Source organism: Centrocercus urophasianus, unplaced genomic scaffold (genome assembly GCF_019232065.1).
Source record: "Centrocercus urophasianus isolate 14NV4802_14NV808 unplaced genomic scaffold, USGS_Curo_1.0 seq_10, whole genome shotgun sequence".
NCBI lineage: Eukaryota > Metazoa > Chordata > Aves > Galliformes > Phasianidae > Centrocercus > Centrocercus urophasianus.
The window spans coordinates 50,311,658-50,329,418 of record NW_024884142.1 but is presented as its reverse complement, the minus strand read 5'-3'; the positions used below and the strand labels follow the sequence as shown (position 1 = coordinate 50,329,418).

At 37.3% G+C, this 17,761-nt stretch overlaps 1 protein-coding gene across 8 annotated transcripts in view; it reads left to right on the top strand.

Moving 5' to 3' along the window:
- REPS1 (RALBP1 associated Eps domain containing 1) overlaps window positions 1–17,761 on the top strand; it is a 62,954-nt gene that overhangs the window by 15,132 nt on the left and 30,061 nt on the right. For 6 of the 8 annotated variants that reach the window (XM_042810296.1, XM_042810287.1, XM_042810278.1 and 3 more), the window contains exons 2-4: window positions 2,620–2,743; window positions 5,847–6,043; window positions 16,647–16,800. In XM_042810296.1, coding sequence (XP_042666230.1) covers window positions 2,620–2,743; window positions 5,847–6,043; window positions 16,647–16,800 — 475 coding nt within the window. Of the gene's footprint in view, window positions 1–1,339; window positions 1,496–2,619; window positions 2,744–5,846; window positions 6,044–11,163; window positions 11,295–16,646; window positions 16,801–17,761 lie in introns of those variants that run through there. The other 2 variants (XM_042810315.1, XM_042810329.1) reach the window with 2 other exon arrangements.

The window sequence follows — 17,761 nt, the reverse complement described above, 5'->3', positions numbered from 1 at the left end:
GTTTCTCAGTTGCAGTTTCCCAACAAAAAGTAACTGTGAGGTCATCTGTCCTTCAGAACTGTTTCTCATGAGAGCAGGGAGTTCTTTCTGGACAAATTTCTTTAAGCCTAGTGAGTTCATTCCAGTAGTTAGGAAACTGAGAAGATGCATCAAGAGACTAGATCTGCTAAATTGAAAATGTGACTGTGCTGCGATGTGAAGGGTGAGGGGGGAGTTAGTGCCACTTGATGTAGGTGATGCTGAGATTCTCAGTGCCTTCTCTGAATTATCATTACAGTCAGCTTCTTGTAGGCTTTTGATCCTGGGAATGGTTTCAAAAGAAGAAACTTGTAGTAGTGTAAGAAGATGGATGTCTCAAAAAACATCACAGTATAGCGGTTGGGAGGGACCTTTGGAGATCATCCAGTCCAACCCCTCTGCTAAAACAGGTATCCTAGAGTAGCTTGGTTACATATCGAGTTCATAGGACCAGATGATTCCAAAAATACTGTGAGAGCAAGCGAATGTCATTGCAAGCCTGCTTTATCTTTGAACTGTTGTAAAGATTAGAGGGCCTTGGTGACTGAAAAAAGATGGGTTGCAGCCATCTTCAAGAGGAGCAAGGGTTCAGGGAACTTCATTCTGATCAGCTACACTTTAGTCCCTGGGAAAATTATGGAACAAGTTCACTTGGAAGCCATTTCTCAGGACAGGAAGACAAAAGTAGTGACTGGGATTGGCAAGTGCGGATTCATCAAGGATACTTGTCAAGCAAATGGCCTGCTGTGATGGAAAGACCATAGAACTGGGTGAGGGGAGAAGAGCACTGTCATTTGCCTTGACTTCAGCAAGCCTTTCATGATGGTGTCCAACAGGATCATTGTATCTCGTTTGAATCATTACAGTCTAGATGAGACTGCTTTATGTGTTAAAGAGTCGGGATTATTGAATTTAGTCAGATTTGGGATGTGTCATCTTGCCAACGACTTTCAGAAGCAGGAATGTGCTACCCATATCAGATTTGCAGGCCCCTGAGGTTGGGGGAGTGCAGTCAGCATGTTTGAATACGTGGCTGCCATTGGGAGGGACCAACATTTGTATAATTTCATAACAAAAGGTATAGGATTGCCTCTGCATTACATAGCACCAAGGAAAGAAAGGAATGGGATAACTTCACTTTTGTGCTGTATTTCTTAAATTAAATAGAACATATGATGTCATTATTTGAAGAACCTGAAGTTCTGCATTCTCTTGTCTGTCCTGGTGTATGTGCATTTTGGAAGGGACCTTTAAAGGCCCATGGGACCAGCTCTCCTACAACGAGGAGGGATATCTTCAGCTAGATGAGGCTTCTCAGAGACCTGTCCAGCCTGACTCTGAGTATCACCACTGGCATCGGGTCTCCCTAGAGCCTTCTCTTCTCCAAGCTAAATGGCTCCAGCTCTCAGCTTGTCCTTGTAGAGATGTTCCACACCAGGATCATTTTTGTGACCCTCCTCTGGATGCGCTTCAATAGGTCTGTCTCTCTCTTGTTCTGAGAATTCCACATCTGGATACAGTACCTCTGGTGAAGTCTCTCCAGCACGGAGCAGAGAGACAGGATTACCTTCCTTAACCTGCTGGCCATGCCTCTTGATGCAGCCTAGAATATGGTTGAATTTCTGGACTGTGAGGGCACATTGCTGGCTCACATCCAACCTGCCATCCACCAGTACCTCTAAGTCACTTTCAGTGGGGCTGTTCTCTACCTTCTTGTCTACCAGCTTACAGGGATAGTGGGGAAAGTTGTGGCCTGGGTGCCCTTGTTCTTTTGTTGTTTTTTTTTCTTTTTGTTTTTTAATCTCATGAGGTTCTCCTGGACCCACAAGTGGGGCCTGTCTAGGTCTCTCTGAATGGAAAATACTGTGAATGGTGGTAAATACTCCTTTGTGTTCTGAATGAATGCTTTATAGGTTAACCTTAAAAGTTAGAAATTGAGCTATTTCAAACATATCAGAATAGGATAGAAGATAGCATTTGAAATTATGAACATTCGTTCACTTTTAATAAATTCTAATAGTTATGGAAATTTTCAGGCAAAAATAAGGGGCAGGACTATTTCTCTGATATGATCAGTAATGTGCTTTTCAATTTTGTATGGTGATTACTTGAAAATCCTTATTTAGTTTCTGAATTATATCTAGCAATCAGCATAATTCTAAAAATGTTGAACGTTCTTAAAAGTAGATTTTCTGTAGCAGTTGCTTAAGAAACAAAGACAGTATAGCTGCTAATAGTGGTGAAGTAGGATTCTTATGGGCTTTCTAGTTGTGTGGTTTTTTTGGAATTTTCTTTTTTCTGAAGACCCTTGGCAGCTAGCATGTTCTCTTCTTTTCCATCAAATGTGTAGAACCTCTAAAAAGAGGTGAAAGAAAAGGAAAAAAAAATTTGAAGGAAACCTCAGTTTTAGACTTGGAACTTTTGCTGGCTGTGAAGAATATCATATGCTTTAAGTCTTGCCATCTACTATATAGGGATTTCATATTAAGTTGTTACAGTTATTTAATGCAAGATCTACTGCTTCTGAATATATGAAATTGCCTCTTTAAAGCAATTTGTATTTTTAAGTTTCCTCACAGAATTAACTGTGTTTCATTGCAGATTATGGAGCTCTGCGGTGCAACAAGACTTGGCTATTTTGGAAGAAGTCAGTTTTATATTGCTTTGAAACTCGTTGCTGTGGCCCAGTCAGGTCTCCCTCTAAGAGTGGAAAGCTTAAATACAGGTAAAGCAAAGGAGAGGGAGTGGGTTGGTTTCGAGTTGTACTTTGCTTACGGATTCTGGGAGAGCAATCTTGTAAATTAATGTGGTTTGTCTTTCTGTACACATTGATAATCTAAAAATACCAGTTGTGGAAAGACTGAAGCAATCTGTTCTTAAGCAGTAAATGTAAGATGAGGTACCTTACCTCCTGTTCACTGAGGTAAGTACTGTTATCATAGGCCAAGTGGACAAATTCTACTGACTATTGTGTGGAGTACAAGTTGATTCTGCAGACAATCGTGTGATAACTTGTATGCTGTACCCACTGAATAAAGTATTAATTGGAGCAATGAAAATTTGAAGGAGAAGGGGAATGTAGCATTTGCATGCTTTTGTACTTGCTGAGTTTTTAGAACCTTGATAGTAACAAATGCAAACTTTTCCAAGAGTATAGATTAAACCTAGTAAGTAAGGAGAATACAGTAAAAACAATCTAATAGCTTTCTCAAATACTTCAGTCCTATGAAGAAGTAAAGAATCATCGCATGCTTTAGAGTTATGTTTGTTATAGGCTTCTACAAACAGTTTATACTACTTCTGTGTTTCTGTAGCTTTTTGGAAAAGTGCATGGTTTTATTCAACACTTTGCTAGCATTGAAGTTCCTTTCTGCTCATAAATCACCATACTTATAAGCTGTTCCACTAGTTCTTGAGCTGAATGTTCCAAAGTTCTAAAACTTTGGCAAATTGTAGCAGAATGCCCTAGAATCAGTGAGTTGGAAGAAGGACCTTCAATTCCTAATATCTGATAAAACTAACTTGATAAACAATGGTGGGATTTCTCATCAAATGCCCATGAAAGAAGGCAAATTCTACGATCTCCGTATGTAACTTATTTCCATGCTTTTGTGTGCTCGATTTATTTTAATGTAAGGTAGCTTAACTGAGTTTATTAATACAAAAAAAAAAAAAAAAAAGCTTGGGTTGTATCAGAGGAAACTTGAAGAAAGGCATCAAAATGAAGTACAGAACTAATTCCAAAAAATGAAAATTGGAATTTGTGATGGAATACATTTCTTTGATTTATTGCAGAGCTAGAAATACTTGTCATGTTTTCTAGACTTCTAGGAGTAATTTTCTGTAGCTCGTTCCAAACCTACCAAATACAACAAGTATAATCGACAGAACATTTATTTTTACCCTAGCTGTTTTTAGCTTTGGTTGTCTGTTGCCTTGGTTGCAGTGATTCTAGTCTTCTCCATGAAGTCCCTGCTCCTAGAGTAGTTCGAGAAATTTTTCTGCAGCTACTAAATAGCTAAAATATAGCAGGCTGAAAGATTCATAATGATTCTGAGCTTGGGTTATCTTCCTTTGAGAATTATGTTTCAGTAGCCTGGTCAGTAGGGCTCTATCCACAGTCCATCTGCAGGAAGGCTTGAAGAGGAATTGTTAGAGCCATCCTTTATGCTCTTTTTCTCTTCGAAGTGAAATATTTAAAGATTTTACTTCAAGATGACTTTTTATTTGTGTAAACTATGCATATTTCTTATGCAGTGGTTGTCTTTTTCACTATTCTATGTTTTCTCTTCCCTTCCTTTTCCTTTTGCTCCTTGGTTTCCCGCGTTCCTCTTCAGCAGGCAGGAGGCTGGTTTTATGTGAATTACTGAGTGCAGACTACAGTCAAATTTGGGGTTCTAAGTCCATTTAACGTAATTATTATCCAGTTGATTTTCAATTAACCAAGTGCTTTTATGATTACACAGATGTAGTTTACTAAAAATACTGGCTTTAATTATTATATTACAAGCTTCTAAATCTGGCTGTTTGGTTTGTTTGTTATTTTTGCTGTCCCAGCAAATTTTCCTTCCAGTAAGCTAAAAATTGAGACGTTAATGAGCAGTGTCTGTTCAGAAGTAATGTTTGTTTTCTAAGTATAAAATGCTGGTTTTGGTGGAAGAAAATGTTAATAAAGATGTGGGCCTGAGAAATGCAGAGAACTTTTATAAATTTTTCTAATTTAATGTCATATTTCCATTAATAACTACTGTAGCATTTGTAATTCAAGGATTTCTGAATTATAACAAATGCAATGTTAAAATGTGATTTTCTGCTGTTATGGGGAAAAGTCAGAAGAGAAGTAAAAAATGGCATTTTTTTTCGGTTGCCATGTAAAAGTTCAGTAGTACAGTAAGAACAAATTTGTATTATCTAGTCTTGTTTTTAAAGATGACAATGCTGTGTTTTCTGTTTCTGGTGAGCTTTGGATGTTATTTTGTGAGATAGTGCTAGATACCTCATGCCAAAACCTTATGTTGAAGCAACCAGTAGACTCAAAGTAGAATTCCCTTGTATCAGAAGTTCTAGTGTTCTATGTAATCTTCATACAGCAATCCACGGGAGGAATTGAACTTCACCCGTACTCTAAATTGCTTTTCCAACACAGCAAAGATGAGTAATCTGTGTGGCAAATTCAGTTTATTTTGATTCACAATGGACTATTGAGAAATCTGGTTGGGATTCAGAAAAATGGTACAGGTCTTGGAGTGAGAGATAGAACACTTCTATAGTTGTAAACCATAAAGCTAAGGACTTTCTGCTTTGGTTTTTGGTTTGTTTGTTTGTTTGTTTGTTTTTTGGTAGGAAATTTTTGTAGAAGGTTAGGTGTTCTTTTTAAAAAAATAAATTGATAGTGGAATATTCCCAGTTGTATTCCATTAAAACAACTAGTTCAGCTTCTCACATAGAAAGGTGTGCACACATGTTCAAGCAATATTTGCCATCTTTTTAAAAAGGCTAAATTGTACTGTCTACTATAAATGCAGCTGTGACAACAGCTAGATTGGATGATTGCTACTGCATTTTGTGCAGACTTATAGTGATAAGTGTTAAGTTTATAGAGCTATGTGAAGTCTTGTATCAGAACTTGGGTAGCAGAAACATGAAGTATGATGCAGAAAAGGCACTTGCTGTTTTCTGACTAGAAGGGGTTGGTGGTAACAGTCTTGATGTCTAAGTAATCGAGGCACGCATGAAGTTTCAACTACAAAAAAAAGTGCATGTTTTATTTTTAAAATTCATACTTGTATACAGTAAATGGCCTGCTCTCTTTTTCTTTTTTTAAACAGTGAAGGATCTCCCTCTTCCCAGATTTGTTGTGTCAAAAAATGAACAAGAATCAAGACACACGGCCTTGTATTCTTCAGATGCTGATAATTCAGCTTCTTATTCAGGTGTGATTCCTCCTCCACCTGGCAGGATACAAGTCAAAAAAGGCTCTGTGAGCCATGATGCAGTTCAGCAACGTACATCAAGTGATCAACAGGTAAATAAACTTTAAAGATTTAATGGGACTCTTAACCACTAATCTGCTGCATAGGTATCAGTCTGATAGTGCTTCTTAACTCTGTTACTTTTAATGTAGTTTCTTTAAAAAAAATGATTGAAAACATACTGTGTGTATAAATAGTACATACACATCTGTAATATTTGCATGTAGGAGGTTTTTTTAACGCGTTCTTATATGTTTGAAATATTGGTGGTAAATGAGACAGGAAAAAAAAAGAAGAAATATGTAGGATATGATAGCTATCTTTTTGTAATCATTACAATACTATTGCCTTATTTATCAGAGTTCACATCAGCTTCCTGGTCTTCACAACGGTGTTACTGAGTGCCATGGAAGACTGGATGTCTAGTCCTTCAATATGCTGTCATACCTTTAAACCTGAAATACTTCATTTAGAAAAACCTCACAATGACTTTTCTCTGCCTTACGTGCTGCTGTTCAGGATTTTGATTGTTAATTAGAGAAGGTGAGAGCCAGAAATAGCAGATGCACAGAAGTTTTTGTGTAGTTTTTCATTGTATTATAATGATGAGAAAACTGTTTTCCTTTTGCTCACTAGTTCTCTCATGCTCAACTACTTCATCTTCAGGATATCTGAATAAAAGAAAACTGTACAGGCTTGCGGCTTTGTGCTTCCTCACAATTCTTTGTTATTTAGTCTTTATGTTTGCTTTCCATGGGGAAATTTTTTTGTGACAGTCCTTTTTACCAAAGCGAGAACACTATATTTGAATACTGTGTTTTGCTGGGAGTTTGTATCTGTGTGTAGCTGTTGAACGCCCTGTTTTTTTTCCACTATGGTATGCTCTTTCCTGGGCTGATTTTGTTGAGAATCAAGGAACTTTGAAATGTTTCTTATATTCATTAGGAGTCAAAGTTTTCACTCATAAACATTTGTTAATCTCTTTGGAGTAGTCCAGGCTAACCCAATTGAAAACCAAAACATAAATTGGCAGAGGTCATCCGTAATCAGTGGTGGTCACTTCCTGACCTTCCTGGTCAGTTCCAGACTGGAAGTGGAGACAGTAATGAAATGAGCTCTTACAGTAGATCTGAAGATAGCTTGTTTTTGTTTGGCTTTAGGGAGGTGTGTTTGAAATACAGTCCTAGAGAGGTCTATGATCCGTTTATCTGACGATGGGATTTTAGGTTGATTTGATACTTGTATGCTTGTATCCATTTTTGAATTCTAGTGAATGACTGAAATTTAATACATGAATCTGTCCTGGTGTGACTTCAAAGCAACAAAGTCTAGTGTTTGGGATCTCAAGTTCTGACAGAAGAAGCCACATATTCACAAAGGCATAAAAGGATCCAAATTTCAGTTTGCTGACTTGGCTTTTTTAAGCACCCTGGTATCTCTGTGCACGGTATTAGCAAAATAAAGAAGCCCTGTGTACAAGTGCTTTGAGAGATCTATACCAGAAAATAGTCTCTTGAACTAAATGTAGCTCAATACAGCATTGAATCCAACAGTTTTAAGTTGTATTCATGGTTCAGAACATCAGGGAAGTACTGTCAGATTTTGTACCCAGTTATAAAACTACATCTTCTGTTGTTGGTTCTTACATTTCTGACTGTATAACAAATCTGTTCAAGCTGCCTCATCTTGGTCTGACGTTTATTTTTGGGACATTGTTAGAGTGATGCAGAGGATTTGAATCCCCTTAGACTGAGAATGGGATTGATACCCCCCCCCTTGGGTTTTTCACTTCACCATATAAATAGTAATTGTTTGAGTGTTTGTTTGTTGGTGGTTTTTTTTTTTTTTTTTTTTTTTTATATACCAAATCGAATAATAAATGACTAGAGTACTTTTTTTTTTTTTTTTTTTCCTAGAAATTGCTGATCAAGTTGTCTTTACCTGGAGATAATGCTTAGATTTGTTATATGTAGAAGGAGGTCCAGACAATGTTACATGCCATCTTTTTCAAGATCAAAGCTACTGAAGGTTGAGAAACAAATTATAGCACATCATTTTCCTAGAGGTCACTTTTCTTTCTGGAGGAATTAAAGTGTCTTGAGATTATGTCCTTCACTTATAGAACTTGTCACTTCGTTGTTAGATAGTCTAGTAATGACTCTGAAATTTTGATTTTTTTCTTAAACTATATACTGGCTTTGGCAATACACCCGTCACTTCGAAGTGCTTTGATTTCATGAAGTACTCTTGACTAAAATATTTAAGTGAAATCATGTACTGTCTTGGCCCTGATCTTTAAAGGATGGTTACATTCATGTGCCATTTTCTATGTTGTGAAACGTCACACAGATTAATATTTCATAATTACAGGTAGCTTGTGTAAAAGAATTTCACTTAGAGTGTTGTGTGCTGAAATATAGAAAACGTTTTCTTTATTGATACATTAATTTGTCGGTGTTATTATTATCAATGCATTGTTTGGAGCTTTACTCAGATGCAGCAAGGTATCAGGAAATTGAAATCAAGTTCTGTTTCCAGACAGGAGCTACAAATGAGGTTTCTTTTACAGTAAGTACAGGGCAAATGCAGGAACATTGTTTTTTTCTGTTGCTATTTCAGTGGTGAGTTTTTTAGTTTATGATGGTGTTATGTAAACGGAGCACTAGTCAGAAGTTTCTATCTTCTCTAATATTGGTGGTATGCATAATAGATGACAGAAGTCACACTCAGCTGTCATGGAATGTATTGAACTGATTCTAAGAGTAAAGACAACTAATGAAAGAAACCTTTACTATCTAAATGGTGTGTTGACTGCACACCTTACGGGACATAAAAACACTGGGAGGAAATAGGTTTTTCTACTGGTGTCATTTCTTATTGCCAAATAGACAATAAGCAGATCAAAACTGCTGTCACTGTGACATCTGCATGAGCAGTCTTGTTCGCGTGGTTGTGTTAGTTGTGGACTGTGTGCATAGTTTTGTACGTGGGTAATGGCAGCTATACTGCTAAACTTTTAAATTAGGCCAACCTTGAGAAACTGGCTTCTGCTGAGTTCTTGTGCATTTTTATTTTTTTTAAAATCTCCTAGTAACTTTAGGACTTTTTGATGCCTTTCTGAACATTTTTAAAGGAGTAATAAATGTTCTGAAAGCCATCTCATACAAAATAATCCCTAATCAAAATGTTGCTGCTTCTTCCTTCTTCTAAAACTAATTTACCTATGACTAAAAGCTCTCAGTGTCAGTCTGTTAGATGCTACCTTTGCATGCTTTGCATTTTGTTGTTAAAATCAAAGCAGATAATTTTTTAGTGTCTTTAAATGTGATCCAGATAGTGAGCCAGCTACCACTTTAGGATACTTTTACTTGGTTTGCAGCCTTTTTCAGGATAGGGACAGGAGCTAGATTGAATTGGTAATAGCTCTACCAGCTAAAAACTATGTACGTAGCAAATGCTGTAAGGTGAAATGTTGCTGTGTCCAGATTAAAATAAAATGTAAAGCTGAAGGTACGTATCTTTCTTATATGTGCATTAAACATAACACTTAAAAAGCCAGATTGTGTTGAACTATTGCTATATCAGTGCAGCTCAAAATTGGTACACGAGGATATTGGATCACTTCAACATTTGTAACTACATGGGAAGTTGTGGGATATTTTTCTAAGGTTTGCCAATAAAACATTTCTCTTAGATTTTGTTTAGTAGATTTAACAGGTAATTCCAGATAAAAATAGATGATATTAAATAAATTGCTTAGGAGCATAAAGCTTAAAAAAACCTCTTTTGTCACTGAGTCTGAGTTGTTATTTTGCAACTTGGATTTATGTATTAGTATTCCAATTGTTGGAATTCTCTCTTATGGCACCACACTGAAATATATTGAAGTTCAGGTCAAATGTTGAGCAATTCCTTGTCTGGAAAATCATCATTCCTCTGTTATGATGTGCAATTGTAATAGATAATTATTTTTTAAAAAAACAATCAGGATTCTCTCTTAAAACAGACATTTTATCTGCATTGTCAGTGTTGGGGAAAACTGTTCCTACATCTTAATGGGAATATGGTGGAATATTAGTGGGAATTTAGAATTCCCGCTTAACTCTCCTCAGGTCAGGTATTACCTGTTATTTTAACAACTTTGTCTTTAGTTTTTCCTGCAGAACACCACCAGTATTTACTAGAAAACCGTTGTATTCTCCCTTAGATTCATTTTGCCTAACAAAATCGCTCACGGTAATCCTTGTAATCCTTCTTTGCCCTTGATCCAGTTTGAATTTATTCTTATTGAAATTACCTGACCAGACTTACAGTTCTAGTTTCAAATGAGATCTCACCAGTATTAGTATTATTTCATAAATTACTTCCTACGTTCTGATGAGTTTCTCACCTCATATGTCTTAGCAGCTGTGGAGAGAGCAGATCTGTCATATTGTCATAATAGTGGTCTGACGGTTGAGCTATGCATCCAGTCTTCTACTTTCAATTGGTTGCTTCTCATTATTCATTTCACTGTTAATTTCTATTATTTGAGAAACTGTTTTATACTTGATATTTTGATAGTGTAGTTATCTCTGTCCTCAAAATAATCTATTCTTATAATGTCTCCTTCACATTTCCTGTCAAAATTCATTAGTACGCTACTTAGTGTGTATAAGCATTTACCTGCTCCCCAAAACAGTCTTTCAGCAGCATTACTAGAAAATTCACTTCAGTCATATGGTTCTCATGCTGATGTGGTTCATTCTGCAGCCATTTCTTTTGCAACTTAGGTTCTTATTGGAATTATCTTGACTGGCACTGCAGTGAAGTATACCAAAGTTCAGGTTAAACTCAGCGCAATTCCTTGTCTTGAAATTTTTGAAGAAACTTGAGTAAAATTTCTGGTGCTGTGATTTATCTCCTCTCCTTTTCTCTGGGTTTTTAATTGCCTTCTTCAAAACTAAAGCTTCTCAGACTGTTGAGGTCCAACAAGTTTCCAGTTGGCTGAACCACACATTCCAATCTAAAAAATGTATAGTGCTTCATTTAGAGAAGCTCGCATTGAATCTTGAACTATTTTATTCTTCAATATGAGTCCTAGTTGATTACAAAACCATGGGTTCTGGAATGCAATTACCATCTCTAGCACAATCTTTCTTCATAATGGATCTGTTCCCTGACTCTTATGCAGGCTGTGTGGTGTCAGGACCTGGACCACAACACCCTTAGACCTACCCTTCGGATACCATGTCTGGCTTCATTGTCTCTGGAGTTCTCCTTAGGAGGCTTTCTTCTGGCCTGAGGTGTGAGATCCAGGAAAAGGTTTATAATCCCTTTTGACTCATGTATGCTTGCCATTTCCTTTTGAGGTTGAGATCACTCCAGTGTTGCTTTAGTATGGTATTGTGTTGCCTTACACCAGTTTGACTTACATTCACTACAGTTCTTCTTTTGGAACCATATATTATAACACCTTTATTTGATTAGCACCTTGTTTTTAGTTACTGCTCATCATTCCAAAAAGGTCCAAGTTCAAGTCTTTCATAGTGTCTAGTAATTCCAGTTTAACAAAAATCATGTTTTTTTAACAACTCAGGTTAGATCTATTATTTTAATGTAATTTTATTTTTAAGATGAATTACTTGATTTTTTGCCTGTTAACTGTAACCTTATTTTTTTAATAATTAGTTATTAAGAATGTTCTTATTGATTTGATTTAACGTTAAGATGTTGGTTAATTATCTATACCAGCTTGCTTTTATTTACATCTCTTTATCTTTTCTCCAGTAATGTAGCAATAAATAAGAGTAGAAAGAAGAATGTTATAACTACTATTGTTTTTATTGGGTTTTGCTTGGATAGAAATTAAATCTTATTCTAAATGTTTTAATGGAATTGTGATGAAAGTGTTAAAACAGTTTAGCAAAATAGGATTTTAATAGTAGCTAATTTAATAAATGATACATTGACTACAGTAAGCAGGTGGGTAAAATTGCTACAGTTCCAAAGAGATTAGATGGGTAACTTCTGTTAAATATGATGATATTGCACTACTGAGTTATCATTGTCCTGAAGTTACAGATCTGTTGCAATTGTTACATATTAGGATTTGGAAGAGTGCTCCAGGTAGGTACTGTATTGTAATGCTCTTAAGAAAAATTAATCATGGATATTTCAGGCTTTTAAGGTTAGTTTCCTTTAGTAATAGATTGGATGGATGAGAATGAACATACCATCTTCTCAACTGCAGCATATGCTCTCATAAACAGCACATTGAGAAACAAAGGTTGCATTAATGAAGCCTGTTTACTAAAGCTGGAAGCCTGGTGCAAAATCAAAGCAGAAACTTTGTACAGCAAACCACATTTTCTTGGGCGTGAGTGTATTAAAGTTGTAACTTCTTTTTACCAACTGAAAAGGCATGTATGCACCTACTAGTTCACATGCACACACGCACACGTGCTGAATTAACCAATATGTAGTTCATTTCAGTAAATCTTTTCTATGACTATTATTGCATTTGAGTCAATGTTCCTACAGTTCTACCTTTTCGGTCTTTCCTGGCCTGCATCTTCCTTCTTTACACTCGCATCAAATCATCAGTATTTTGGCTAAGCCATTTATATATAGAATATACATTTTAAAGGTGTTCAGATGCCTTTGGCTTCTATAGGCTTGCTCAATGGTTGTGAGGAGTGGTGTGAGGGAAGAGCTGAAGATACACAGGGATGTTGCCAGAGTAAGGCTGTGTTAAATAGGTTGAAAATGTTTTGGAAATATCTCGTGATGAAGCTGAAGTTGTGGTAAGTTTTTCCAGAAGCTTTTTGACATCAGATTTATTTGCATATTTTCTTCTGTTTAATAATTTCGAAGTCCATAAAGCTAAAGTTCTAGATTAATTGTGGGAAATCTGTAGATATTTATAATTCTGATATAACATTGACTGGTACATTGTGAACAAGGTTAACCATTATGCTTCTCTTGCTCCATGTTATCGGTTTACCTTCATTACATACTCTATAGAATTACATGAAAAGCAAATGTTTAGAAGAATAAGCTGAAGATCATATTTACAATAGCTTGAGCATTATGACTGAATAGTGACAGTTGTCATGTTCCTTATGGCAAGGCTGCTTCACAAGGACAGTGTGTGAAAAGTAGATGTTCACATCCAGTTACTAGAAGTAGTGAATGGGTTTCCTTTATATAGGCTATCGTGCATTTGTCTGCTTCAGGATTTCTTCTGTGTCCTTTTGGACCATCTGACTTTCTGGAATAAAAATACCAGAGCAAATTAAAAATGTCTGTGACCAAGCATAGCAGTCCCTAGGCTTACTCATGGTCTTTAGTCTAAAAATTCAAATATCTTTCAAATCTTTTTTGATTTTAAAAATGGCCTCATACCAATGGAAAGAAGGAGGTTGTCATTATCATCAGTGGTGCATCATCGTGGCTCTCCAAGAACCTATTGCTCTGTTGTTCTAAGTGGACTAACCATTCAACCTCATTTCTAGCTTCCAGAATGCCATTTGCAGCCTGGAAGCTAGAAATGAGGTTGAATGGTTATTCCACTAACCGTACCCTGGCTCCTTCTAATCACTGTCCCATGTACCATAAAAGTAAGAATGTACTATCACTTATAATTTCATGTCAAGTAAGATGCTAAGAAGCAGCAAATTTCAGTGTGGTGAGTAACTGCCGTAATAATCTTGTCTGGTGGAGATATTGTGGAAAATGGTGACTGTGCAATTGGATGGTCCCTGAATGAATTATGAAATGAATTATGAATGAATGAAAAATGAATTTTTACTGCTCTCAGCCACTCTGTAACACTGTTTGCAAATACATGTGGGCACCAGTTTAAATACTCTCAGTGAAATACTGGAAATCACAGAATCACAGAATTGTAGGGGTTGGAAGGGACCTCCAGAGATCATCGAGTCCAACCCCCTGCCAAAGCAGGTTCCCTACAGCAGGTCGCACAGGTAGGCATCCAGGCAGGTCTTGAACATCTCCAGAGAAGGAGACTCCACCACCTCCCTGGGCAGCCTGTTCCAGTGCTCCGTCACCTCACTGTACAGAAGTTCTTGCGCACATTTGTGCGGAACTTCCTGTGCTGCAGTTTCCAGCCGCTTCCCCTTGTCCTGCCTCAACTCACCACTGAAAAGAGACAGGCCTCACCACAATGGCCCCTACACTTCAGATATTTATGAATCTGGATCAGGTCCCCTCTCAGTCGTCTTTTCTCAAGGCTGAACAGACCCAGTTCACTCAGTCTTTCTTCATAGGAGAGATGCTCCAGGCCCTTCACCATCTTTGTGGCCCTCCGCTGAACTCTCTCCAAGAGATCCCTGTCTTTTTTGTACTGGGGAGCCCAGAACTGGATGCAGTACTCCAGATGAGGCCTTACCAGGGCAGAGTAGAGGGGGAGGATCACCTCCCTCGACCTGCTGGCCACGCTCTTTTTAATGCACCCCAGGATGCCATTGGCCCTCTTGGCCACAAGGGCACACTGCTGGCTCATGGCCAACCTGTCGTCCACCAGGACACCCAGGTCCCTCTCCGCAGAGCTCCTCTCCAGCAGCTCATCCCCTAGCCTGTATTGGTGCATGCAATTATTCCTCCCTAGGTGTAAGACTTCACACTTGCTTTTTTTGTACCTCATCTGGTTTCTTACTGCCCAGCTCTCCAGCCTGTCCAGGTCTCGCTGAACGGCAGCACAGCCTTCAGGCGTGTCAGCCAATCCTCCCAACTTCGTATCATCAGCAAACTTGCTGAGGGTGGCCACTATCCCCTCATCAAGGTCATTGATGAAGATGTTGAACAAGACCAGACCCAGCACCGACCCCTGAGGAACACCGCTAGTTACAGGTCTCCAGCCAGACTCTGCACCACCAACGATGACCCTCTGCTCTCCACCAGTCAGCCAGTTCTCAACCCACCTCACTGTCCACTCGTCTATCCCACACTTCCTCAGCTTTGTTATAAGGATGTTGTGGGAAACAGTATCAAATGCCTTTCTATAATCAAGGTAGTCTACATCTACCACTCTTCCCCCATCCACCCAACATGCAACAACATCATGGAAGGCCACCAGGTTGGTTGAGCACGACCTCCTCTTGGTGAACCCATGCTGACTACTCCTGATAACCTTTTCTCCCAGTTCTCTGGAGATGGCATCCAGCACAAGCTGTTCCATGAAATGATGTGGTCTAGGAGCTTTAATAAAAGAAATCTGACTCAGCAGTCCTGATTTTTAGCAAATACCTCAATTGCAGAATCGACCATGCTGGCCCCGTATCCCCAGTAAGACAGAAATCAAAGGAAAAGAAAGGGGAGAGGGAGAGGTTACATCAACACATTAGAAACTAATCTGTCATCACGATCTTTAAACTTTGTTAGATGTGTGTAGTTTTAGTATGTACCTTGCTTGGAAAAAAGCTAGTTTTATGGCACTTTGATTCTTATAGACGTAATGTTGTTGTTATAAGACAAAGTGGTCTTTGAATATTTGGCAAAGTAAATCAGGTTTTGTGAATCATGGAAACCTATAGTCAATCTGTCTGTAGTATTTGATAGCACGTTAGCAGTTGTTAGGAAGCTATTTCCTGGTTATATTCATGTGGCTTTCAGTTTATTTGGATAGCTGTCTGTGAAACTAGTAGGAGTTATGTTATTGTATACATTGATGTGTGTTAGTAAATCCTTGAAATTATTTAGATTGTGTACCTTGTGGTGAATTGGAAAGGTAAATAAAGGTTATATCACTTAATATAATCAGGCAAAAGAGTTCCAGACATATATATTTTTGTCTACTGCTGAAATAGATATTGAGATTTTTAGCACATTTACTTCCCAGGAAATTCAGAGCTGAATCTTGCCTTCTTGTTGTACTTGTTTTCACCTGCTAGTTTAGCTTGAGAGGCATAACAATCTAATTGCAAAATTACTTTCTATGATATAAATACTTCATTCCGTTTATTTCTTTCAGTATTTCCTTCCAAGTGGAATTATCTGGTAATCTGAATGTCTCATGAGAACCAATACACATGTGATTCTATTTTCTTGTCTGTTCAGGGCTGAAATAGAACAATACAGTGTTAAAGAAAATCTTAAGCCTTAAAATTAGGACAGAACTACCTTCTAACCTGTGCAACAAAGAAATATATTATAAAGGACATAATTATTTGGAAAAAAATACAGCTACATTTTCTGCACATTTAAAAATGATGTCTGCTATGTTTTTCAGTGTTTAATTCTGATTTCTTTTTTTAAAAGAAGATAATTTGGATTATGAGTCACTTGATGACAGTTAGGTATGATCATTGCTTGTACAATAAATAACTTTCTTTTGAGATCTGGGTTCAAATGTAACTTCTATCACAAGTGAAAATGAGTTATTTTTTTTTCAGTTTCCTTTGAAACTAAGTCATTTAACTTGGCATTGCTGATGTCCTGAGAATGCCTGCTTAGTTGTGGTTTTTTAATGAATGTGTCTGGTGCCACTTATGCTGTACCTGACATTTGTTTCCTTTTAATAAGTGCTAAGATTTTTCCTTTTCCAAGTATATTTTAACTATATTGATGATTGTTTCTAGAAATTATGGTTATGGATAGGCTTTTGTATATTTAGCTATACAGTACAAAACTGAAAAAGTTCCTTTGTTTTATTAGGAGTCCACATCTCCAGTTGTTTCACCACAGCAGTCCCCACCAACCTCTCCACACACATGGAGGAAGCACAACCGCCATCCCAGCGGAGGGAATAATGAACGACCTCTTGCTGGACCTGGGCCTTTTTGGGCTCCATTTAGTGAAGCACAACCAGGTATAAATGTCTTCTGTCATGCTTTGACCATAATCCAAAGTCGTGGAATGTAAGACAGTGCATTTCTGTTTTCCAGTTCTGGAAACTTGGTTGTAGATTCAAATCTTCATGCTGGTGTCAGCATTGTGGAATCTGTGGCCTTATTTGTGGCAGATCTGTTTTTCAGCGTGGTACAGGAAATGCTTAGTTTGGAGGAAGGGAAGAGTATTAACGTGAAAAGTGGTAATATGAAGCTGATGTCCTATTGACAGGAACTGCCAGCACACCCAGAGATACGAGCAGCTCAAAGGAAGGAGGCAGATAATGTATTATTTGAATTGTTTCTGATGGATCAGATGACTTGTTGAAAAAACTAATTCTCTTAACCTTTCCTTTTTTCTTTAAAGTTTCAGCAAATGTAGCTGAAGCTACTGTATCTCAAATGTATCAAAGTAATAGTAATTAATATGACATACTTATGAGTATCAAAAATGAAACATTTTATAAATTGTAATTTCAGATTGAGGTGTGGTTTGTTGGTTTATTTATTTCAGTCTTGGTATTTTGAAATTGATCATTCAGTATATCCCTTTTTTATGGTGATAAGCATCCCTGGATGATCAGGTATTCCGTTATAATTGGTTGAATAAAGAAACAAAATGTATCTTCAGTGATATTTAGAAATTAAATTGGTTTTATGCACAGGTTTGATGTGGCTGTTTTTAGTATTATTTGCAAGTACATGCTTGTCAATTTAGAATAAAAAATAAATATTATTAGTTTGCTCATTGTGTATGCAAGCACTTCTAAGGCTTTAGCCCAGGTGTTTAAACATGCTGTTAGTGATTTTTCAGCAGTTTCTTGTTTTCATTTTTTTTTTCCTTTGCAAAGTTTTGTTGATCTGATTTTATTGCAAGGTGAAATAGAAGTTTCTTTTGTAGCCTTTTTCTTATGTGCACAATCAAGAGCTACTAGAAGGTGT